Source organism: Bactrocera dorsalis, chromosome 4 (genome assembly GCF_023373825.1).
Source record: "Bactrocera dorsalis isolate Fly_Bdor chromosome 4, ASM2337382v1, whole genome shotgun sequence".
Classification (NCBI taxonomy): domain Eukaryota; kingdom Metazoa; phylum Arthropoda; class Insecta; order Diptera; family Tephritidae; genus Bactrocera; species Bactrocera dorsalis.
The window spans coordinates 72,200,364-72,221,099 of NC_064306.1; the positions used below are offsets into that span (position 1 = coordinate 72,200,364).

Consider the following 20,736-nt stretch of genomic DNA (forward strand, 5'->3'; position numbering starts at 1 on the left):
GGCATACGTTTGTGTGAACAGCGTGTAGTCACTTTTATATGAATCAACAATTCAACAGCTGGTTGACTGTGGTATTATTGTGCATTTGGTTTAAGTGAGTTATGTGGGGATGTAGCTCAGGTGGTAGAGCGCTCGCTTAGCATGTGAGAGGTACGGGGATCGATGCCCCGCATCTCCAAATGATTTTTTTTTTTTATGTAATGTTTATTTTCTTGAGGAATACGGATATTTTTTACTGGCTTATTTTATACATACTTCTAAATAAATTGTTTGTGCAATATTAATAAATACTTAAACTTAAAGCTTGAAATTATTTCATAAATTAAAATGAAAATGGTGATGATACTTGTGACAATATATAACAAACATAATTTTGTTTAGTCTTTATAATGCTCTTATTCAGGCAATGTTTTCTCTTAATAGGTTTGAAACCTGTTCGAGGATTTTTAGGTAGGTTTGATGCTTCGTTGTTTGGGTTTTTAGTGACTTACGCAAAGTAAGAGCATGATATACTCAAATATTTTCTAATTATTTACCTTTGAAACTTCAGCTTTTAAATTTGATCAGAATCTTCAATTTGCTCTGAAACTGCAGGTATTTTGTACTCGTGCTTCATTACCCACAAAACAAGTATGTATGTATACAGAACATACCAATGTTGGCATTTAATGTACCCAAATATATTTGTCTACATATGGCAACATATAAACTGAATAGCTCATTAAGAAGGATATGGTGAATTTTGTTAATGGTGAAATACCCACGTGTGGTGCTAAATAGCACAATTTTCAAACAAAAAGTGTACGGCTCAATGGTCTAGGGGTATGATTCTCGCTTTGGGTGCGAGAGGTCCCGGGTTCAAATCCCGGTTGAGCCCAATTGGCTTTTTTTATATTCCTTTCGTAGTTTTGTAAAATACTTTATTTAACCACTAGTGAAACTGGATACGCGTTGCTGTGGTTTATATTTTATACTTTTATTCATATAATAAACTTTGCAATACTGTGAAGATTTTATTTACGAATAAAGGCGAAAACGTGTTTGTCGGTATAAGAATCCAAGGAATTGCACTTGAGGTTTAATATGTTCATGCAAATAAATTTCATTGCAAAAAATAACGAATTTAAGGCTGCTTTTTCAATGTCTAGTTACCAGCCTTTCTGTCCAGTTAATAGAATTGTTCGCTTAATAGAATGTACATAATAAACATCAACAAATTGTGAGACCGGCCAATGTGCATGGTAAATAGAGATGTCCGCTTAATAGAGCGTCCATTTAATAAAGATTTCACTGTATTTTTTTAAATTTATTAATTGTTTTTACTTATCTGTCTTCTAAGATGATTCAAACTGGACACAGTGTGCTAAATTTTACTAAAATCGGTTCAGTAGTTTAGGAATCCATCGCGGACAAACAACGTGACACATACCTCTTGTACTCGTATATAAAGATTTTCTTATCTTATAAACTTAAAAAGAAGCTTGCATAAGTGTTTCATGCCAATTACATATGTACATATAAGCTGTGCCATAAGCTTAATAAATTGGCAGTGATTCGTATTATTTCTCTTAGCAAGCATCCCAAAAGATATTTTCAATTCAACCATCGAGCAAGTTGAGAAAGCGAAAGCATTGAAATCTGATGCTGAGTTTTTTAATTGCAAATTATAAAATAAAATAATATAGAAAACAAAAAATTTAACTAGGGGACACCCGGGTTTGAACCGGGGACCTCTCGATCTGCAGTCGAATGCTCTACCACTGAGCTATATCCCCAGTTGGAGCTTCGTCGACAAAATGCACACAAAACAATTTCTTATTGGGGATAGATGACTAGGCTATCACTACACCCTACATACGGTTGCGCTTTGATAAAATGCGTTGGGGCACGAACAATTCTAACTACTTTCTTGTTGCACTTTATTATTTTATTGGTGTACTAAAGTCATTTGCAAGTTTTAATAGGTTGTGTCGCCACAAAAAAAATTATTATTTTATTATGCAAACTTGAATTCATATTTTATTTGACAAATTAAGCATTTATTAATGACTCTACCGTCAGGGGATGACAATAATGCACTTTTTCCTTTTTTGAAGTTAAGAGTTTATTGCTAGTAATTTGAAATTCTGTAATTTGTAATTTTTATGCAAATACTATGACGTGTATGTAATCAGTCTTCTTTGACAATTATTTAGAATTACTATTGTCGAATAGTTGGGTTTGTCACAGACATTTACTCGTTTATTTTTAGTATTAATTATTGATCATAACGGCGGTGATAGAGTCTTTATGTACTTTACGTTTTCTGTGTTTTGTTCTACTTCTGGTTTTATTTTTAGTGTAAATTATGAGTCATACGGGAAATGATTTAATATTTTACAATACTTTGTTCGCCAATAAACTGAATTAAAAAAACAGCTAAATTTTGAATTTGAAAATATTCTAAAATAAAAAAATTAATTAAGGGGACACCCGGGTTTGAACCGGGGACCTCTCGATCTGCAGTCGAATGCTCTACCACTGAGCTATATCCCCATACAAAAGTTTTTCGCCAAAACTCTATTTCAATATGCACTGCTTGTACGTATAGAATATTCTATTTCATTCCCTTGTGTTTGTTCTGCTTTTGCTTTTGTCTTTTCTTTCTTTCGAATTTGTATTTGAAATCTGTTCAGCTTGTGGTGAGAATGAAACCATTAACATTTGCCTTGAACAGAGATATAACAGATGTATTTTATGTTAACAGCTTTTCTCTGTTAGAATTGCGTAGCGCCGCTATTGGTAATAAATTTATGAACTATGATGTTCTATAAATTAATTAAGGGATTATATGGGTTTCCTCAGATAAAAAACAGTTTTTTTTCAACAATTTTTTTTCTCATATAAAAATTAAATATTTTATTACACTTCTTTGTTGTTACAAACATACACTATTAATAAAGAAATTCTGAAATTATACAAAAAAAAATTTAACTCGGCCATTGTGAAGCCATTTCCGATGACCCCTTGGAAAAAAAGTACGCTAGCGTTGGTAGTAATAACTAAAATTATTATTAGTATCGTAGTTTTGAAGAAATGTTTCAAGCAGACATAATTGTTCCTACCCATCCCGCATTAAAAAAAATGTCATAAATTATACTCCCACCAGGATTAAGTCGCCGAAATAACAGACTTTGCGTGTGTATAATCCCTGTGATATCGTATCTATGGTATCGTCTAACCGACTGTTACCGTAGTGCTGAAGAATGCTGCCGGAGTGTTCACTGAGTATAATATAATCAGGATTTATTTTTAAGCGTTTTCTTGTTTAATATTTCGCGTTAGTTTGTTCTTTCCTTTCGAATGTTGTCTTCTAATGGGAACAAAGTGCAAAATTTTCTACCTTTCTCAAAACGTAAGGGTTAGAGTTGCCTAGTAGATGTTTATTTATAATGTTTGTTGTTCTTTAAACCAAGTTCACTAAATAACTGGTGATCCAAGTAGATGCCTTTTTTGACATATAACGCGTGAGTCGTGTCAAGCCGTCGTGTTATTTTTGTTCAGTATTATTTGGCATTTCATCATAGAAAGACTTAGGCCTGAACAATATTTACAAATCGTTCTGTAAAAAATGTGAGCGTACTATTCGTAACACCATCACCCATCTTGAGACCCAGTATTCATTATTGGATAAATTTCGACCGAATAGACCTATGTAGTCCAGCACGTGTACTGAGAGTGTACACGAAGACCGATTCGGCGCCGTTTGCAGCAACTCGGACTGACGTATGGAACGACTTGGCGCATTTTACGTCGAGATCTTACATTGAAAGCGTTAAAAATGCGGATTGTGCAAGAACTGAAACCACTAGACCTTCCCAAGCTTCTATGGATTCTTGAAAAGTTCCAAGTACCCACTTCTGATTCAATGGGTATTTAAAAAGCAAAAATTGCCGTCTTTGGAACGAAGAGCGACCTAAAGAGATTCAAGAGCTGCCATTTCATCCAGAAAAAACAACGGTTTGGTGTAATTTGTGGACCGGTGGAATCATTGGCCCTCATTTCTTCAAAAATGATGTCGATGAGAACGTAACCATCAATGGCGACCGTTATCGCGTCATGATAACCGACTATTTATTGCTTGAAATTGAAGCTCGTGATCTCGGCGACTTTTGGTTCCACCAAAACGGCTTCCCACACATCGCATCAATCAATGGATTTATTGAGAGAACACTTCATTGAGTAGATAATTTCACGTTTTGGGTCGGTCGATTGGTCATCAAGATCGTGTGATATCACACCGTTCGACATTTCCCTGTTTGGATATGTAAAGTCTAAAGTCTATGCGGCTAATACCGCTTCGATTTGGGTCCTGGAACAAAACATCACAGGTGTCATTTGCCAGTTAGCTGTCGAAATGCTCGAATGAGGTATCGAAAATTGGACTCAACGGATGGACCATCTAAGACGTAGCCGCGGTCAACATTTGAAAGAGATAATCTTTAAAAAATATATGCCAAAGATAAGAAGCATTCCCCATAAAATCCGGAGTTTCTGTGTATTTTCCTTAAAAAAATGTAGGGAACTTCAAAATGGATCATGGGATTTTTTTTGTTCTTTCTTCATGAAAAAATGTAGCTTTTCTAGAATATGTAATTTTACACTTTAATTACTTTTTAAGTACCTAAAATTAATTCTTATACTTTTGTTATTATTACTTTTATACTTCTTTTTTTGAAGAGTGGTTTGGGTAATAATTACAATAATGAAAAGCAAGTAGAGAATTTGCTCCTTATGTTCTATGTGTATGAGTTGTTAAACAAAAAACTTAATTAGGGGACACCCGGGTTTGAACCGGGGACCTCTCGATCTGCAGTCGAATGCTCTACCACTGAGCTATATCCCCAGACAATATAACCCTTTCCCCAATATTATGAAAAAAGTCTTAGAATTGCTCATCGTTGTCTCTTGCAAAACGTGAAGCTGCGATGACGCCATCCTTAGCAAGCAACTTATGCCAATGCACTCCTTATATGATAAGTTGTCTTGGTTCGTTAATAAATTCCGCAGTAGATATGATGGTTGATGAACCATTATTTCGCTTTCATGTAAACATGGCAAGTTGCAAAAATAATAGTGTAACAATAACAGTAGAGAGTGTTGGAGTTGCATTTAAGCATGTATATAAAAAAAGTAATTAAGGGGACACCCGGGTTTGAACCGGGGACCTCTCGATCTGCAGTCGAATGCTCTACCACTGAGCTATATCCCCACATATTTAACCTTCCCCCCAATAAATTTAAGTTATATAATACAACCGTTATTATCAAGCTCTTTTTTTATCAACTTCCTGTCACCCGTTCGAAAAGCATCTTAGAAAGCAATATATTTAATGTATGTCTTATCTGCATTAAGATAACTGTAATTGGTTGATAGTGGAATTTTTAATTTAAAGTTTATGTAAGCTTTAATATGAGTTCTGTCTTTCTAGAGCAATTATTTAAGCAAACAGACAAACATATTTCTGCAGAGTGTTATATAAAATAAGAAAACTTCTGTCACAGAAAATTAAGCTTCGCGCAATCAATCTTCAACACATGCACATACACTCATCCACACTTCCTTTTACTAGAAATGAAACCAAAAAGTTCAATGCAACCAAATGACTTTCTCTTCTTCTTCTTCCACAAAAACTCTTGGGAGATACTGTCGTCATATTTCATGGCGATTGCTGGGAAGTCATATATTTTAATCAAATCAAGCATATTTTCGGCCAAATCTGCTTGGCAATATTCTCATTTCACTTTTTGCGATTTACAAAGCACTGAAGAATAAGCTTCGCGCGTCCTTTGAATTTCACTGCTTCAGAAATCTCTCTTTGTTTATTAATATTGCCTCATTCTTGAGCGTGCGTGTGTGCTAAGCTCGCTTTCTGCGGGACACTTCACTTTTATGTCGCTGCGTATTTATCTGCATATGGGTTTGCGCCCGCGCTTCCTCAGCTCCCGCTCACGCTAAAAGAGAAACTTGCTCGTATCACTTACAACAATATTGACAAGCGCTGCGAAACAATTGCACTTTGCATACAGCTGCCGCCCCACACGTTTTCTCCATTTCACCGGAGGGATGCAAGGCGGAGAAGGAAGGCCACAAATGCAGCAGTTGCAATTTGGTGGGGAATGACTGAAAGTTCGTATATTCAATGTCAAAATGAAAGTGCAGCAAAGCCGCGCTGGAAGTTTCTGGCAAAGTCACGGGTGTCAGACACGAAGATTTGCATGCATTCGCATTCGTATATGAAAATTTTTCTGTGTTTGTGGTTGTGTATGTGCCTTGAACTCGAAAGAGATGCTTCAATTTTCATGAGGATCAAGTTTGCCATAAAACTTTACTACTACTTTCAGGCTGAGAGCATTTGATTATAAGCAAAAATGAAATGAAATAAAATTGTATCAACACAAACTGAATTTGGCGACCCGAAATACAAGTGAAACTTGGGAGATGCGCGATAATGCTGGAGATGCTTAAACACAAAGCCACTTCGATTCAGTTTGTGGTATCTTTATTTTGAATATAAGTCAGAACGACAGCACTGAATTCGCTCAAAACACATGGAAAAATCGTAAATACATACACATATGTATGTAAATATGTAATATAATAAATATGTCTATGTGTATATACATACAGGATCGTACAGGATTTGTCCGGATTTTTTGAACCAATCGTTACAATTCTTTAAAAACGATTTCCAAGCACTGAAGGCATCACGGAAGACATTCTCCGGAATAGCCTTGTTTGCATTCTTTGCCTTTTCAGACAGGGAAAACAACAAAAGTCTGGGAGGCCACATTTGGGCTGTAGGGCGGCTGCGGAGCATTGGGTTGCCGGCTATGGTTAGGTAGCTGTTCACAAGAGAGGCGGTGTGAGCCGGGGCGTTGTCGTGGTGCAACTTCCAATCGGCTGCGATGTCTTGTCGGACCCGCTTGACCCTTCGTTTGAGTCTTTTGAGGACTTAAACATAAAACTTGGCGTTGACGGTTTGTCCAGGAGGAACTAATGTATTTTCATAAAAGATGTGTTAACCACTTAAAGTAACATAAAGATTGTAGGATCATCCATTTAGAATTATAAAAGTGACATAAAAAAAATAACATAAAATAACGGTGAAAAATAAATGAAATCTGTATTATGCGTGGCACCCTGTAGAAATGTGATTTCTAGGCTGAGCTTCCTTAGCTTAATTTACAATACCCTCCCAGATGGCACTCTTTAGGCTCTTACACCAGTTTGCTTACGCACACTTGTTCACAAAAAAAATATCAAAAAGAGAAGAAAACCTCGAAGTGACGAAACGCTAAGTCAAACCATGAGCCTTCTAATAGTTAACGTGAAAATCCACTCCACTAAGCAGGATTATTACCGCAAATGAGCACCGCACAACAACCTGAGCGGCGACAGACAAGTAAGCAAATTACACCAAGACGTTGGCCCAAACACGTAGTCCGCCTAGCCAAGGATATCCTTGCAAGCATCAAAATGTGTTACTTGCAGCCAACTCAAGCGAACTAACGACACGTTCGACTTACACTCAGACATGGTCGTTTACCAAAAAGTGACAAGTCAACCGACCATCAAGTCAAAATGCTCGTAACACGACCAAGACGCATTAGTTACGGAGACGAGCGCCAGTGGCAGGCGTCGAGCACAGCAAGGTGTCACATTATGAAAGCAGCCAGGAAATTCCAAATTTATAGCTATCTCTCTTGACTAGTTTTGTGCGGCAGTCGCTGGAATGTGGGGTGCAAAGTAGCTAGACAAATGCGTATAATTTGTAAAATAACTAAAATGTAGATACCGAGGTAGTGCCAACTAACAAACACCCCTGAATAAATATTGTTGCTTTTATTACAGCTTAGTGATATGCAATGCCTTCAAGATGCCAAGCTCTCAACTAAGTGAGTACAGTGTGAGAGCGAGGCAAAATGTCGATGCAATTACCGTTGTGGTAGATGAGGCAGAAATGAAAAATATTTGCAAGAAATTTTTCTAAAATGTATAAATACTCGAAATGTTTTCTTCAATTATGACGAATTTAACGCTCGTCACCTGCGTCGTCATCATCGCCTTCGTCGCAATGTGTCAACTCTTCGTGCTACGCCAATTTCCGGCAAACACTTAGCCGCTAAAGTCTTCAGCAAACCAATCTATTAATTAAAAGGATTTCAGTGGGGGGTGGGGGAGTTGAGCAGCCGGATATAATGCGATATGAGTGTGTTGGTGTTGCTGTTGATGTTATTTTAAGTGTGTCAAACTATGAATTGAAGCAGTTGTTGTTAATTTTAAAGCAATTTTCTTTGAAACGTATCCTGACGTGTTAAGTGGCATAGTCGTCTATTAACCGCTGTCGCTTGTGAAGAAGGCGCACACTGAAACACATGTCAGCGATATTCGCAATTTTAGTGCCTTGCTGTTGGAATTCTTAAAGTCATAAAATGCAAGTGGAATAATATATTTAAGCTTGACCACTTTCAACTTCGCCAAAGAAAATTTTCAGATTATTTCAGGTTTACTTATTACTGACTGAAAGGTTTAGATTTGATGCTTGTACCATATAACGCTGTCTGTTTAGTTTTATACTAAAATCAAATACCAGGTTGTTCAATAAGTTTTGTCGTTCTATTAGAGAGGGTCTTGCTGCTAGTCTAATGTTTTGTTTATTTTGTACACTCTTTATATGAACGTCTGTGAAGTTTCATTTCAATCTGTCAATTCATTCTTTGTTTACAGGCCATTTAATGTCGCCGTGTCACAGTATTTTTTTACAATGGAAAAAATTTATTATCGTGCAGTTTTGCTTAACAAGTTATTAGATAATTTTTGCTTGCCAAATTTGCTACATAACATTCCCACGGCATTATCTTGAAGTTGGTTGGTAGTTGAATTTGTTTGAAAATTATTCCCAAACGGTTGATTAAATATTAAAAAAATGTTTCGATATAAAACTTCGCATCTTCGAAGGATGATGAAACCCTTCTTTATGAGTCTTATACCAAATATGAAAATCACAGTTTTTTCTTATGCCACTTATGCTTGTTAATTCGATTAATTAAAAAGTACTAAAACCGCCTAAAGTTTAATCATTTGTTATGGATGTACGCTCCGAATGCTAATTAGTAGATTTATGGTTTTTTGCTTGGTAAAAAAATTCAAAATCAAAATAAATAAGCTTATAATGCATTTGTATGTGCCCACTTGTAATTCTGCTCGAGTATTCCCACACCCACATGCAATAATAAATACCAAAATTCAAATGAAATGTTCATGCAAAGCAAGCAGAGATCAAAATATTCGGAGTGAAGACGACCGACTGAGAGTTGACAGGATACATGTCCCCACAGATGGGAATACTACGAGTCACAAACTCAACTGCAACAAGAGTAGTTTAGCACACACACAGAAGCACGATAGTTGTAAACACAGCACTACATGCACGCTCACACACACATACAACACAAAGCTGTTGATATTTTGTAATTGGCAAGGCAATTGTGGCTACCAAATAGTTGTAGTCAGTTTGTTTTCGACATACATTCTGCACTCAACACACGCACACCCATACGCAATAGTGGAAGTAGGTGCTCGCGTATATGTGTGTGTGTTTTATGAAAATTTATGATTTTAGGTGTAGAATAATGTCAGAGTTTTAATGAGTTGCGTAGAACCATAAAAAGGCAGCGCCTTTCATTTGCCATTTCGCCCAAACGCGAGTGCAACAAATGCGAGCTGTGAAATTAGCAAAATAATGAGGTCATTACAAAGTTTGGACGTTGGGGAATGCGCTGGTAATGAGAGAGGCAGTGCTAAACAAGAATTTTAATGGTTTCTACCGCAAAAAGTGCCACCAACTAGGAGTGGGGCTTATTAGAAAGATGATAAGTGGAGTCACTACAAACTGATTTCACTGTTTCCTTCCACCATTTTTCTATTTATCTTGTGGCACGCGTATTTTGCTTTATTTGTTCTTTTCTATTTCATCTAATGGCTTTTGCTTAGTTCATTCACAATGATAAATATCCTTTCACACCTATACACACCTACACAGGCCTACGCACACATAAGACAATATGTGTGCAGTTATGAAAAAACACTTTAATGTTCGCGTTTGTACATTGTTTTCGGACATTTCATGTGTTAATTACGCAGCAGAAATGCCCCTGCCTTAGGCGCATGCTGATATAATTATTATTTTGCTCATCCCTTTTTCGGGTTTTCGGCGCAGTTTTTCATTAGCGTAATTTAGGCGTTTTAATGGACTTTACGTGCGTCGCAGACATGAATATCATTTCATGCGAGCAAATACAGATGTACATACATGCGTGCGTTTCTGAAAGTCATACAAGCGGTTACACACACATCCAAACAGGCGCACACACGCTTCATGCAGATATTTGGGTTCCTAAATGCATTTAAAATATTTCTCATATCAAATTAACTCAGAAATTAAATAAAATATAAAAATAAACTAAGTTAAATTTAAAAATAGAATTCCGATTGAAGCTAATTAACTTTTGATGCACAGGGGTTGACTGTCTTTCTATAGTCAAGTACCAACCTAATGTACATTCATTCCTATATAATATGAAGAGTCCCTATACTTCTAGCATACAATTTTTAATGATTTTGTTTTTCATTTATATAGTTTTTGTGGTGACTAATATTGTTATATAGGCACATTACGATACTTTGAAACTGAAAAACTCGAGTACAACTGCACCTCTTTTTTATAAGAACTAAAATAGAGCACATCATTCAATGATGCTGATCATTCATATGTATCACCTCTTTTCCAAAAATGATAGTAAATGGTCCATTTGATTATCTAGCGCCCATATAAAAATATGAGAATTGCCTACTTTTTAGTTTCCTTTATATCGAATATTTCGAGCAGCATCTAAGATATCTTTTTTTTGTTAATGTGAGTATATTAAGCCTAACCTAACCTATTAAGCCAGAATACTTCGATTTAATATCAAAAATGATTATAAACGATCTTTAGTCTTCCATAGCCCTTAGATTCTCAAAGATGGGTATTTCAGATCATAAGAAAAACCATTTAAAAGTTTAGATAGGTTTCACGACTTTAAAAAAATATTCTTTACTAGCTTATTTTATTCTATAATATCTCTAGAATATTGTCTTAAATTCTCAAGTTGTTCCAAGTAATAGTTTTGTAGATGCCGTCTGGTAAATCTACGCGCTCGAGGTCAGCTACACAGTCACTTAAAGCTTTAAAATCGTTTTGTTCAAAATTTTTGGTTTCCAAAGTCGGTTGTCAAGATTTCTGTCGAATTACTCAACCAATCTTGATGAAATTTTACACACATCTTCGAGGTATTTATAAGGTCTTCAACAAAGGATTTTGTCCCATTACTGCTTAAAATAAAAATATCAAGAAAATTTCACCAAAATTTAGATTTTTTTTGTAAAAATGGGTGCTAGAAATACAATTTTGACCTTTTTATGCTTTTCTTGGTAGAATACTTGGTTTATGATAAAATTTAAAACATTTTATTATTTTTACCTTTGATGATCCTATAAGGAGCTTTGCTGTCAGTGCCACGTATCCGAGGAACTGCCGGAAATGTTGTAATTGCCGAGTTTTGAATATTTTCTTTTTGAAAATTTCAAAAAATCTGTTTAAAATATCTATTTTTGGAATAATAAAATGTTTAATGGTAATATTTAATTTTTTTATTTTTTTAATTATTGAATATTAATTTTTAAATTAATTTTAATTTAATTAATTCTTTATTTGAAAACAAAAAAATAAAAATTCTTGAAAAAGGTTATTTTTTGGCCCGAAGAAATCCATGTAAATCTTTAGTGAAACCATATAAGAAAATATTGCATTTTAATTTTAATTCAGGTTTAATTAAAAGTTTTTGCAAACCGCTCTAATGCTGACCATTCGCGATTCGAATTCAATGTTCGGTTCTGGACAAACTTACTGCTTCCATTACATTTCCTATTTATTATTTTTGCTTTAAAATTTGCCCCGGGTATCATATCTCAAAAATGGCTTATCATGGTACTTCATTAATATCGAATACTTATGTGCATGTAGAGCTGCTGGCAGAGGTATAAATTTGCCTTATCATCCAAAATGTCGGCTCAATTATGTAAGCAATATTTTAAAGTGGAATCACCTGTCGAAAAACGCTCCCATAAATTGCACAGTCGAATAATAAATTCAATGGATTTATTGTTGTATTTTCATAGTAAGCTCCGAGCAATATTCAACAACATACACATTCGCACTTTTCATTACTCAATAACGGTTACTGTAAAAATGGTTGCCGTAGCTTTGACAATCGGCAAATAACTGCATGCGAATGACTCGTCCCTTTCCGCTTGCAATCGGAGCAACTACTAAAGTCCACCAATGCTGCCACACGTTTATGTAAGTGCGTATGTGTGTGTGTGTGTGTAAAGGTATGTAGTGGCGAAAAGTATGTGCGTTTCTTTGTATTAAAGCCAAGATGTTGGCGAGTTTTGCGGAAGCTTCTGCTCTCGACATTTTTCTTCGGTGGAATTTCATGCAAATTTCATGTAATAATCCTCACACACAAACACACTCATACGCACATAGCTGTATCTTAACATACGACACACGTTCGCCGCCACACTTTATGGGTCCTGCGGGTAAATATCTATTTAGCACATGCAGATGTGTGAGTGGGTGTGTGTGTGTCAACGGAGCAAACGTGCAAAACATGAGAAAACAAGAAAGTATAAGCATGTATGTGTGTGTGTGCATATGTATATGTGCATGTGTTACGCGCTGGCTTAGGAATTTGGTCGAGCTGGAGTCCTTCTTAGTCAGTCAGACAACTTGCTGATCCAGTGCCCGAGTCGTTACATATTTAAACACATGTGTGGTTACATTTGCATTCGTATATTAATATACACACATACACGCAACAATGGCGTGTGGGCGATTTATGCGTGTTCATGCCGCTGCTAAACATGCACGTTCCATGTTCATGCCCTCTCCACCTCCCACTGCCGCCCATCCCATCCACTCAGTTGAGCGCTGCTGCTCGTCTCTGTGCGTATGTGTGTGTGTTTGCGTGTTTGTAATGCCCCAGCTTGCCGGTTTCAGTGCCACTCTGCTCGGTTTATGAATGTACCATTTTTTGTCTGATTTGAATGTAATTTTCTCTGTTACACTTTATATTGTATGCGCGTGTTTTTATGTCTGTGCGTTAGTGTGTGTGCTGTGAGCTCTTCACACACATGCATTTCGTATGAAAGCAGCTCTGGGCTTTATTTCTTCATATTTCGCGCTTTTTATTTGCGACCTTTCTTTTATCGTTTGGCCTTCTTTCACCCTGACGGATTCGGTGCTTTTTCTGATTTTTGTTAGCAGTTTTTGGTTCTACTATATTTTCCTTTTCAACAGCGGTGTGTTATCTTTCGATTTCCATAAGTTAACTTTGTGTTTGCTCGTGTCTCGATTGTCGTTCAACCATGACGGGATTGTGATGTTTTGATTTATTTTTATTACGTTATCAGCTTTCATGAGAACTACAGCAGTTTTAACAATTTAATTTTAATAAAATAACAATAAAATTCCGAAAAAAAGAAACATGATAATTTTGCCTTATCATCACTATCATTTGAATTGGCGTTGGAGTGCTAGCGGTTATTTAATTTGTTCGAATAAAAAATATCAGCTTGAAAGTCACTTGGTTCATATGTACTATATTCGTTTTCATTTCGAGATTTTGGATTCCAATAAGTTGCAGTTAGGCATCTGTAACAAGAATCGAACTGTTTCATGTATTTAGTTAAAAATGGTGTGTTCTATATCAAATCAGCAAAAATTTCTTCAAACATTTGAAATAATAATTTCATATGAGGATTTCGAACGTTAAATTTAGTCGGAGGAATACATTTTTATTAGACCTCGTAACGAAAATATTAACATCTTTTTTATTTGCTTGAAATTTTACTTCCATTTTGACCTATTCCTTCACTTAAAGGCTTTCAATTAATTTTGAAAATAAAAAATAAGACAAATTTTTATTTTTTCTATTATTGTGATATTGATAAAATTGCTTGAATAAATTCTGACTGAAAAATTGCATGCGTGGCTGCCGCCCGCAAATTTTATATTTACCAGATTGCTCAATAAGTTTAGTTGTTTGACAAGAAAAACACAATTTTATGATTCAAAATACACTTTATTATTCAGTATAATCTCCCTGAATATTAATACACTTGCTCCAACGATTTTCCAATCCTGTGGATTCCATCCCTGAAGTGAGAATCCGGAAGGTCTGCAAAATACTATTCAACAGCCGTTATGATCTCTTCATTTGATGAAAAACGCTTGCCACGCACATATTTTTTGAGTTCTGGAAACAAATGGAAGTCGCTGGGGGCCAAATCTGATAAATACGATGGATGCTCCAACAATACGAACTTTAATTCATGGATTTTAGCCATGCTTTTGTGACACGTTGCATTTTCCTGATGAAACAGGATTTTGTTCTTCTGCAAACCGTGTCTTTTTCACGAATTTTTTTCTTCAACTGATTCAGAAGGTTGCAATAATATTCAGAATTATTTATTTTAAAAGTAATCAACAAACAAAACTCTTCTCGAAACCCAAAAAACGGATGCCATAACCTTCTTGGCCGATTTCCGGACACGAATTCGTTTCGAAGCCGAATAATCAGGACCACACCACTCTTTAGCCTCTTGTTTTGATTCAGGATCATGATGATAAACTCAAGTCTCATCCATAGTGACGAATCGACGCACAAAATCCACTTTATCCTTTTTAAAACGCTCCAATGGTTGCTGAGTCGCATTCGAATCTGTTTTTGTTCCATTGTTTGCGAATGCGGACCCATTGTGCACACAGCTGTCAACATTTTTTTTTTTGAGGTAAATTAAAAAACACAAAAAAATGATTTTTATTAAAAAAGCTAACTAAATCTAATTTTCATTATTAAACACATAATTTTCCGGAATTCTGGTTTCATGTCTCATTATCATCACAGCGAATAGAAATATTTTTTCGTTTCCCTTTTGTTTTCGCTGGAATATTAGCGTAGTAAAATCCACCTATAGACGTTGCTAATTAAAAATTCAAAATAATTTTGTGCAAAAACAAAAACAACAGCCAACACAGCATTTGAACCCGCAAAGAGCCTCAAAAGCCGATGCCGCAGGATTGTGTGCCACACAGGAGCTCCAATAGGCGCGCACTCAGGGGAATACATACCATGTAAACAATGGAATTTTTGCGCTGCGCTCAAAGCAGCGGTAATTAGAAAAAATTGCACCGCAAAGTGTGCCGCGGCACGCAGCTCTTACGGCTTTTGTGCAACATGCATCGTGCAACGCGCCCTGTTTGCCCTGCATTTGCTTGATTGGCGCTAAAGTCGCGCGGATGTTAGAAAGCCGCCAAAGCAAAAAGCAAGAATGCAACAGTGCACAACAACAATGCGCCGTTATTATAACAAAAAGTCAGGAAATGAGAAAAGGAAAATAAAACTAATGTTTGCATAATTAAGCTCCCTTGGCGAGCCGTCGGAATTGGGTCACACGCACAGGGATGCAATTCGACATGCAACGCTGCTAAAACCGCAGACCCTTAATTAAAAAAAAAAAAAACTAGCGCAAAATTTTACAAAGATTCAAATTTGTTTATTTCGGCAGACTTTAAATTAACTCAACGAAGAATTGCAAGCTTTTCGATATTTATTTTTTACAGTTAACTGGTTTTCTGATAATGTAAAGCAATACTTAACACGACTTGATAACAGTGCCGTTGATCTCGTAGTGGCATAATTTCGCCAAAGTCTTGTTCGGCCGCTGATCGTAGACCGTGCCGAGCAGTGTGTAGATCGTGTTGGGCCAATACATGAACTTCAGCATGCCGGTGTCGGGCGGCACGTGGATATTTTTGAAGACATACGTGCCCACCGACAAGGGACAGTCCAGGCTCATATTGCCACCACTCTTGGAGAGCAGCTGCTGTGCCACATTGCTGAAGACTCGTATGCGCTTCGCATACTTCCAAAACTCACATGTCTTATAGGTGGCGTTGTAGAGCGACTTCGGCGGTTCGATTTTGCCTAACTGATTGCGTTTGGTGTTCAATTGGAGCAATTGGAGGTGCCAGGTCGGCGTTGCGACTGCTTTCCGGACGTACGTCGCCGCGGTTAAAGTCATATTCTTCTGCCAGTTCATGACTAGTCGGTAATTGGGCGTGTCGGTGCTGCGAAAGCTCAGTATTTTCAGCTCGTAACAGTACTGTGGAGAGAAAAAATTGTCATTTACCCTCCGAAAATGCAGCAAAAAGTGTGTGTAATTAAAAACCGATCACCTGCCACGAGTAGCCGATAAGCATACAACAGATGAAAAGACACAGCACGTTGCATTGTAATCGTTGGTCCATTTATTACGACGAAACTACTGTATTATTGGAATTTTTTCGCTGCTGCACTTTAGCAAATGCTCTTCAATACCATTTGTCAGTAGTAGTTTTACACTTGTTTAAGTCATCGCCCACCTGCCACAGACAGACAAGCCTCTTCATTGGAACTCGTTGCGCTACGAAATTACTTGCCCTAATGACTTTTAAATGACATGGCTGAGTTGATGAGTGGTTTACTAATTGTTCCCAATTGTTTTGTCATTTCAATACCACAGCAACGGTAATAAATAAAAAATTATAAAAAATGTTTTAATTGTTTGGTTTACAATTCAATTGGGTTTATCTCCGTACACATTCATCATTTATCAATTTACCATAATTTTTTCACAAAAATGCAAGGAACACGTTTACCACAAACAAAATTTTGCCTACAGTGGCGGCAATGAAAATGGTGATGCTCAATTCATTTGACCTTAATGGGACTTTTTGAAATTTGAAACGCTCTATTCTGCCTGAACCTTCGCACTAAAAAGCTCTGGAGCGCAGAAGCAGTTGAAAAATGTGAAAGGGAAAGCGAACCCGACAATTTATTCAGAACTCTACCAAACTGAAGGTTTAATCGATTTTGAACATGGTTGCTGGGTCTGTAGGAAATTTTATTCGAAAAAACTTAAAATATTTAAGAAAGCAGTTATAAATATTTTTAAGGGACTTGCCATCCTTTTGTTTTTCCTACTTTAATTCAAATAAATAAAAGGTATGAAAGCCTTCATGTATGTAGCATATTAGCAACAGCATATCATTAAAAATTTAACCAAAGAAGTCCAAATTTTAAATTTATTTTTCAACACATTCGCCATAGCAGGCAACACAAATAATACAGCATGCATATTTTAATATCTTTTAATGTGCTGCACGCCGATTAATTGCTTTGAACAAATACGAGTATTAATTATCTCGATGCGTGATTTTCTTTTATTTTATTAACGCCAAACACACAATTATTTTTTCGCTTTCCGCTAATTAATCACATAAATTGAAATTCACTGCAAAATGAAAGCGATAAAAAGTAATCCGGAGCAAAACGGCCACATGTCCGCTTGTCACGTTTATGAATGAGCCGAACGCTCGGCACACATTCCGTTTCAATCCATTTGATTGATAGATAGGCAATAAAATATTTATTAAATAATTGAAATTATTATTGGGCATTGTGGCGGAATGGCGATGGAGACAACAAGCAAAGTGGCCATTTATGCAGACAATAAATAATTGAATGCATCCACTATTATTAAATAAAATGTTGAAAGGCAAATGGCCTGTTGGTTGCTGGGCATATATAACTATTTATGTGGAAGGGGAAAGTTGGGGCCGGCTGAATAAAATTTCGTTAAGGTTATAACTTTTGGCATATCAAATATTTTTATATTAATTGAGTGTGTTGAAATTTAAATATAGCATTAAATAGGAACTTTAGAAATGCCTCAACAGCAGCGATACTTATGTGGAAAGTTCTTTTGTAATGCATTGTGACAAAAACACACACGAAAATTATAATTAAATTCACCGGGTAGGGTAGGACTGTCTTTAATTACTATGCCAAATATGAGCACGTTTACAGCAGAGAGATGGGTAGAGAGCTCGACATCTTCCGACAGTCCGTTCGACTAATTTTGGTGGATAATTTGGGTATGAAACGCGTTCTTGCTCGACTTGATCCGATAAAGCTGAAATTTTTTCAAGAAGATTATCGTAAACAGGTCTCTTTGAACATGCTTGATCTTGCGAATACCGATCCCACATTCATGAAAGCATTATAGCTGCCGATGAGACATGGCATGCAAACAAGTCAAAACACACTCATTCGAATGGAATCCGTTTGCCCTCGATCGAAGAAATAAAACAAAATTCTTTGAAGGAGCTGAAGACTATCCCAAAAAGAGCTTGTAAAAAGTGTTTCGAGGACTGAAAAAATTGTTGGCTTATACTTATAGTGTATTACATCAGGTGAGGATTACCTAGAAGGGGACGAAATAAATATTTATGGATAATTAAATATTTTGCGTTTTATTTACAATTTCCGGGTGCTTTTTTGGCACAATGTAAACAGAACAATTAAGAATTTTATTTTTTGTATGATTTACCTAACTCGCGCTCTTAATAATAGAAAGATTTCCAAATACTTTCTGATTTTTCTTTTTATGGGTTTTTTTGCATTTTCTAAGAAAATTTACCATAGTAAAGTATATATACTATATAAAGTATAAGGAGAAAAACTAAATAAAAATACAGTGTGTTAGGTACACAAAAAAAAATAAATTTATACAGAATTTCGTGACAGAAAAGAATTATTCGTACAAGACAAAAATAAAAAAAACCCAAAATATTTCCCATAAATTTTGAGGTTATGTCAAGCCAGTCTGTAAGCAAAAGCAATAAGGGGTTTTCAATAGGGACGCTATAAAAGTAGACCGACATATTTGTTCTCGCTCTTTTGACATTTCTCTTCAGCAAGGTTTGCCATTTCATCATGGAAAGACATATGATCCAACAACGAGTCAACATTTTAAAAATTTACTACTAGAATTCGGAGTCAGCGGAATCAACTTTAAGAGCGGGTTTTTCAATAAGAACGCTTTAAATAAAATAGTTTGGGATATCAATGAAATTCCTTATTCCTGTGAAAGTACATTTGTACGTTCTCTAAAAGGCACCATTGTATCCCGAAAAAATTACAATTTGGTGCCGGCGGCGTCATTGGGCCGTACTTCTTCAGTGATGGTCAAGACCGGTACGTCTTACTTTTTGACCCGAATTGGATGATATGGACGTGGACAATATGTGGTTCCAACACGACGGCGCCACAAGTCACAACCGATTTATTGAAAACCAAATTTGGTGGAAGAAGAAGAAGTTATCTTTCGAAATGGCCCAGTAATTGGGCGCCCCGATCGTGCGATTTGACACCGTTAGACTATTTCCTGTACGATTACGTCAAGTCTATGAGCTATGCCAACAAGCCAGCGACGGTTGATGAACTTCGAACAAATATCGAACGTGAAATTGCAGCAGTATCCGATTTATGATTAAAAACCGCCGAAAATTTGGTTCAGCATCTGGACTTCTGCAAGCGTGCCTGTGGTGGCCAACCTCAGATCGCCCGTTTTCTATTTTTCTTCATTTCTGATGGGTTTCATCTTGAAAGTCTAACTTCTAACTTTTTAAAAACAGTGAAGTCTCTTGTTAATTTCCTCCAAATTGTATGAGTTCTCTTTCCAAACGTATAAGTATGAGGTTTCAGTCAAATAAAGTTAAAGTATATACTTGCTCTCAAATTGATAATCTATTTAATGCTTCAGATAATAAAAGCTATGCCACAAGTACGTAAAATCACACTCCTTTATTGCATAATTCAGTTTTACCATCGCTCCTGCGTATATTAAGACAAACATATGAATGTATATCTGTACGTATATAAAACATAAATATTGGTTTAATATTATCCACAATAGTTTCAACTCGTCGAGGTTTGTGGTTGCCAACAAAAGCAGCAACAACTACTAACCGAATCGGAACTAATATTCATGGTGAAACCGCAAATTAGCTTCCACTCTGACACTTAGCAGCATAGAATGGATTTGAAAATGTGAAAAGCAAAGGAGGATAAAATCAAAGAGGGGAAAATTGCTGCACAAAATAAAAGGAGCAACAAATGTTGTTGGAAGCATAGGAATGCTTCCCTGAATTTGTTTGAAAATAATAGTTTTGCGAGTGTGTAATTAAGTTAATGACAGCGAGAGCTTTTAACATGTTGGTTAGCACTTCTGCTTTTAACTACTTAGAAGGAAGCGTGTTGCGTATTAAGCGCGGTTTAGTCCTGCGACAACGTGAAGTCGTGCGATTCACCACTGGGTGTGGGTAATTGCGAATAATTGCTTTTAACGCCAACGTTCTACATTTCACCCCCACTAAAACAACAACAAATAACTAACGGTGAATTTTCCGGTAAATTTTCATTTTGCTGGCGAAACTAGTTTATGCCACATGCATTTGTATACACGTGTTTATATTTATGTACATATTCAATAATTGTATGAGCATGTGCGTGTGTGTGTGTGTTAAAATACACGAAATCCACGCCGCCAAGCGTTCAAACTAATTACAAAACTAGCAAACTTTTCAATGAACTCTTAGCCACAAACGAGAGCTTTACTAATGGCAACAATTTAGTGAGTTTTATTGCTATTTTCGCCATTTTGGATTTGCGCTAATGCATTTTTGAGAAACTGTGGTTTCGCTAA

At 36.2% G+C, this 20,736-nt stretch overlaps 2 protein-coding genes and 6 non-coding genes across 9 annotated transcripts in view; 3 read left to right on the plus strand and 5 right to left on the minus strand.

The window, feature by feature from the left end:
• LOC105225548 (eye-specific diacylglycerol kinase) overlaps window positions 1-20,736 on the plus strand; it is a 198,359-nt gene that overhangs the window by 84,432 nt on the left and 93,191 nt on the right. The gene's annotated exons all lie outside the window — the stretch shown is intronic.
• Trnaa-agc (transfer RNA alanine (anticodon AGC)) lies at window positions 106-178 on the plus strand. Its single transcript has one exon. It is a non-coding gene; the product is annotated as a tRNA-Ala (tRNA).
• On the plus strand, window positions 806-877 carry Trnap-ugg (transfer RNA proline (anticodon UGG)). The gene has a single exon. It is a non-coding gene; the product is annotated as a tRNA-Pro (tRNA).
• Trnac-gca (transfer RNA cysteine (anticodon GCA)) lies at window positions 1,704-1,775 on the minus strand. Its single transcript has one exon. It is a non-coding gene; the product is annotated as a tRNA-Cys (tRNA).
• Window positions 2,464-2,535, minus strand: Trnac-gca (transfer RNA cysteine (anticodon GCA)). The gene has a single exon. It is a non-coding gene; the product is annotated as a tRNA-Cys (tRNA).
• On the minus strand, window positions 4,814-4,885 carry Trnac-gca (transfer RNA cysteine (anticodon GCA)). The gene has a single exon. It is a non-coding gene; the product is annotated as a tRNA-Cys (tRNA).
• Trnac-gca (transfer RNA cysteine (anticodon GCA)) lies at window positions 5,180-5,251 on the minus strand. The gene has a single exon. It is a non-coding gene; the product is annotated as a tRNA-Cys (tRNA).
• Window positions 15,679-17,534, minus strand: LOC105225569 (uncharacterized). The gene is made up of 3 exons (XM_011204097.4): window positions 17,435-17,534; window positions 16,385-16,671; window positions 15,679-16,311 (listed from the first exon to the last, which is right to left on the minus strand). The coding sequence occupies exons 2-3, from the start codon at window positions 16,454-16,456 to the stop codon at window positions 15,802-15,804; spliced, it is 582 nt and encodes a 193-aa protein (XP_011202399.3). The 5' UTR covers window positions 16,457-16,671; window positions 17,435-17,534; the 3' UTR covers window positions 15,679-15,801.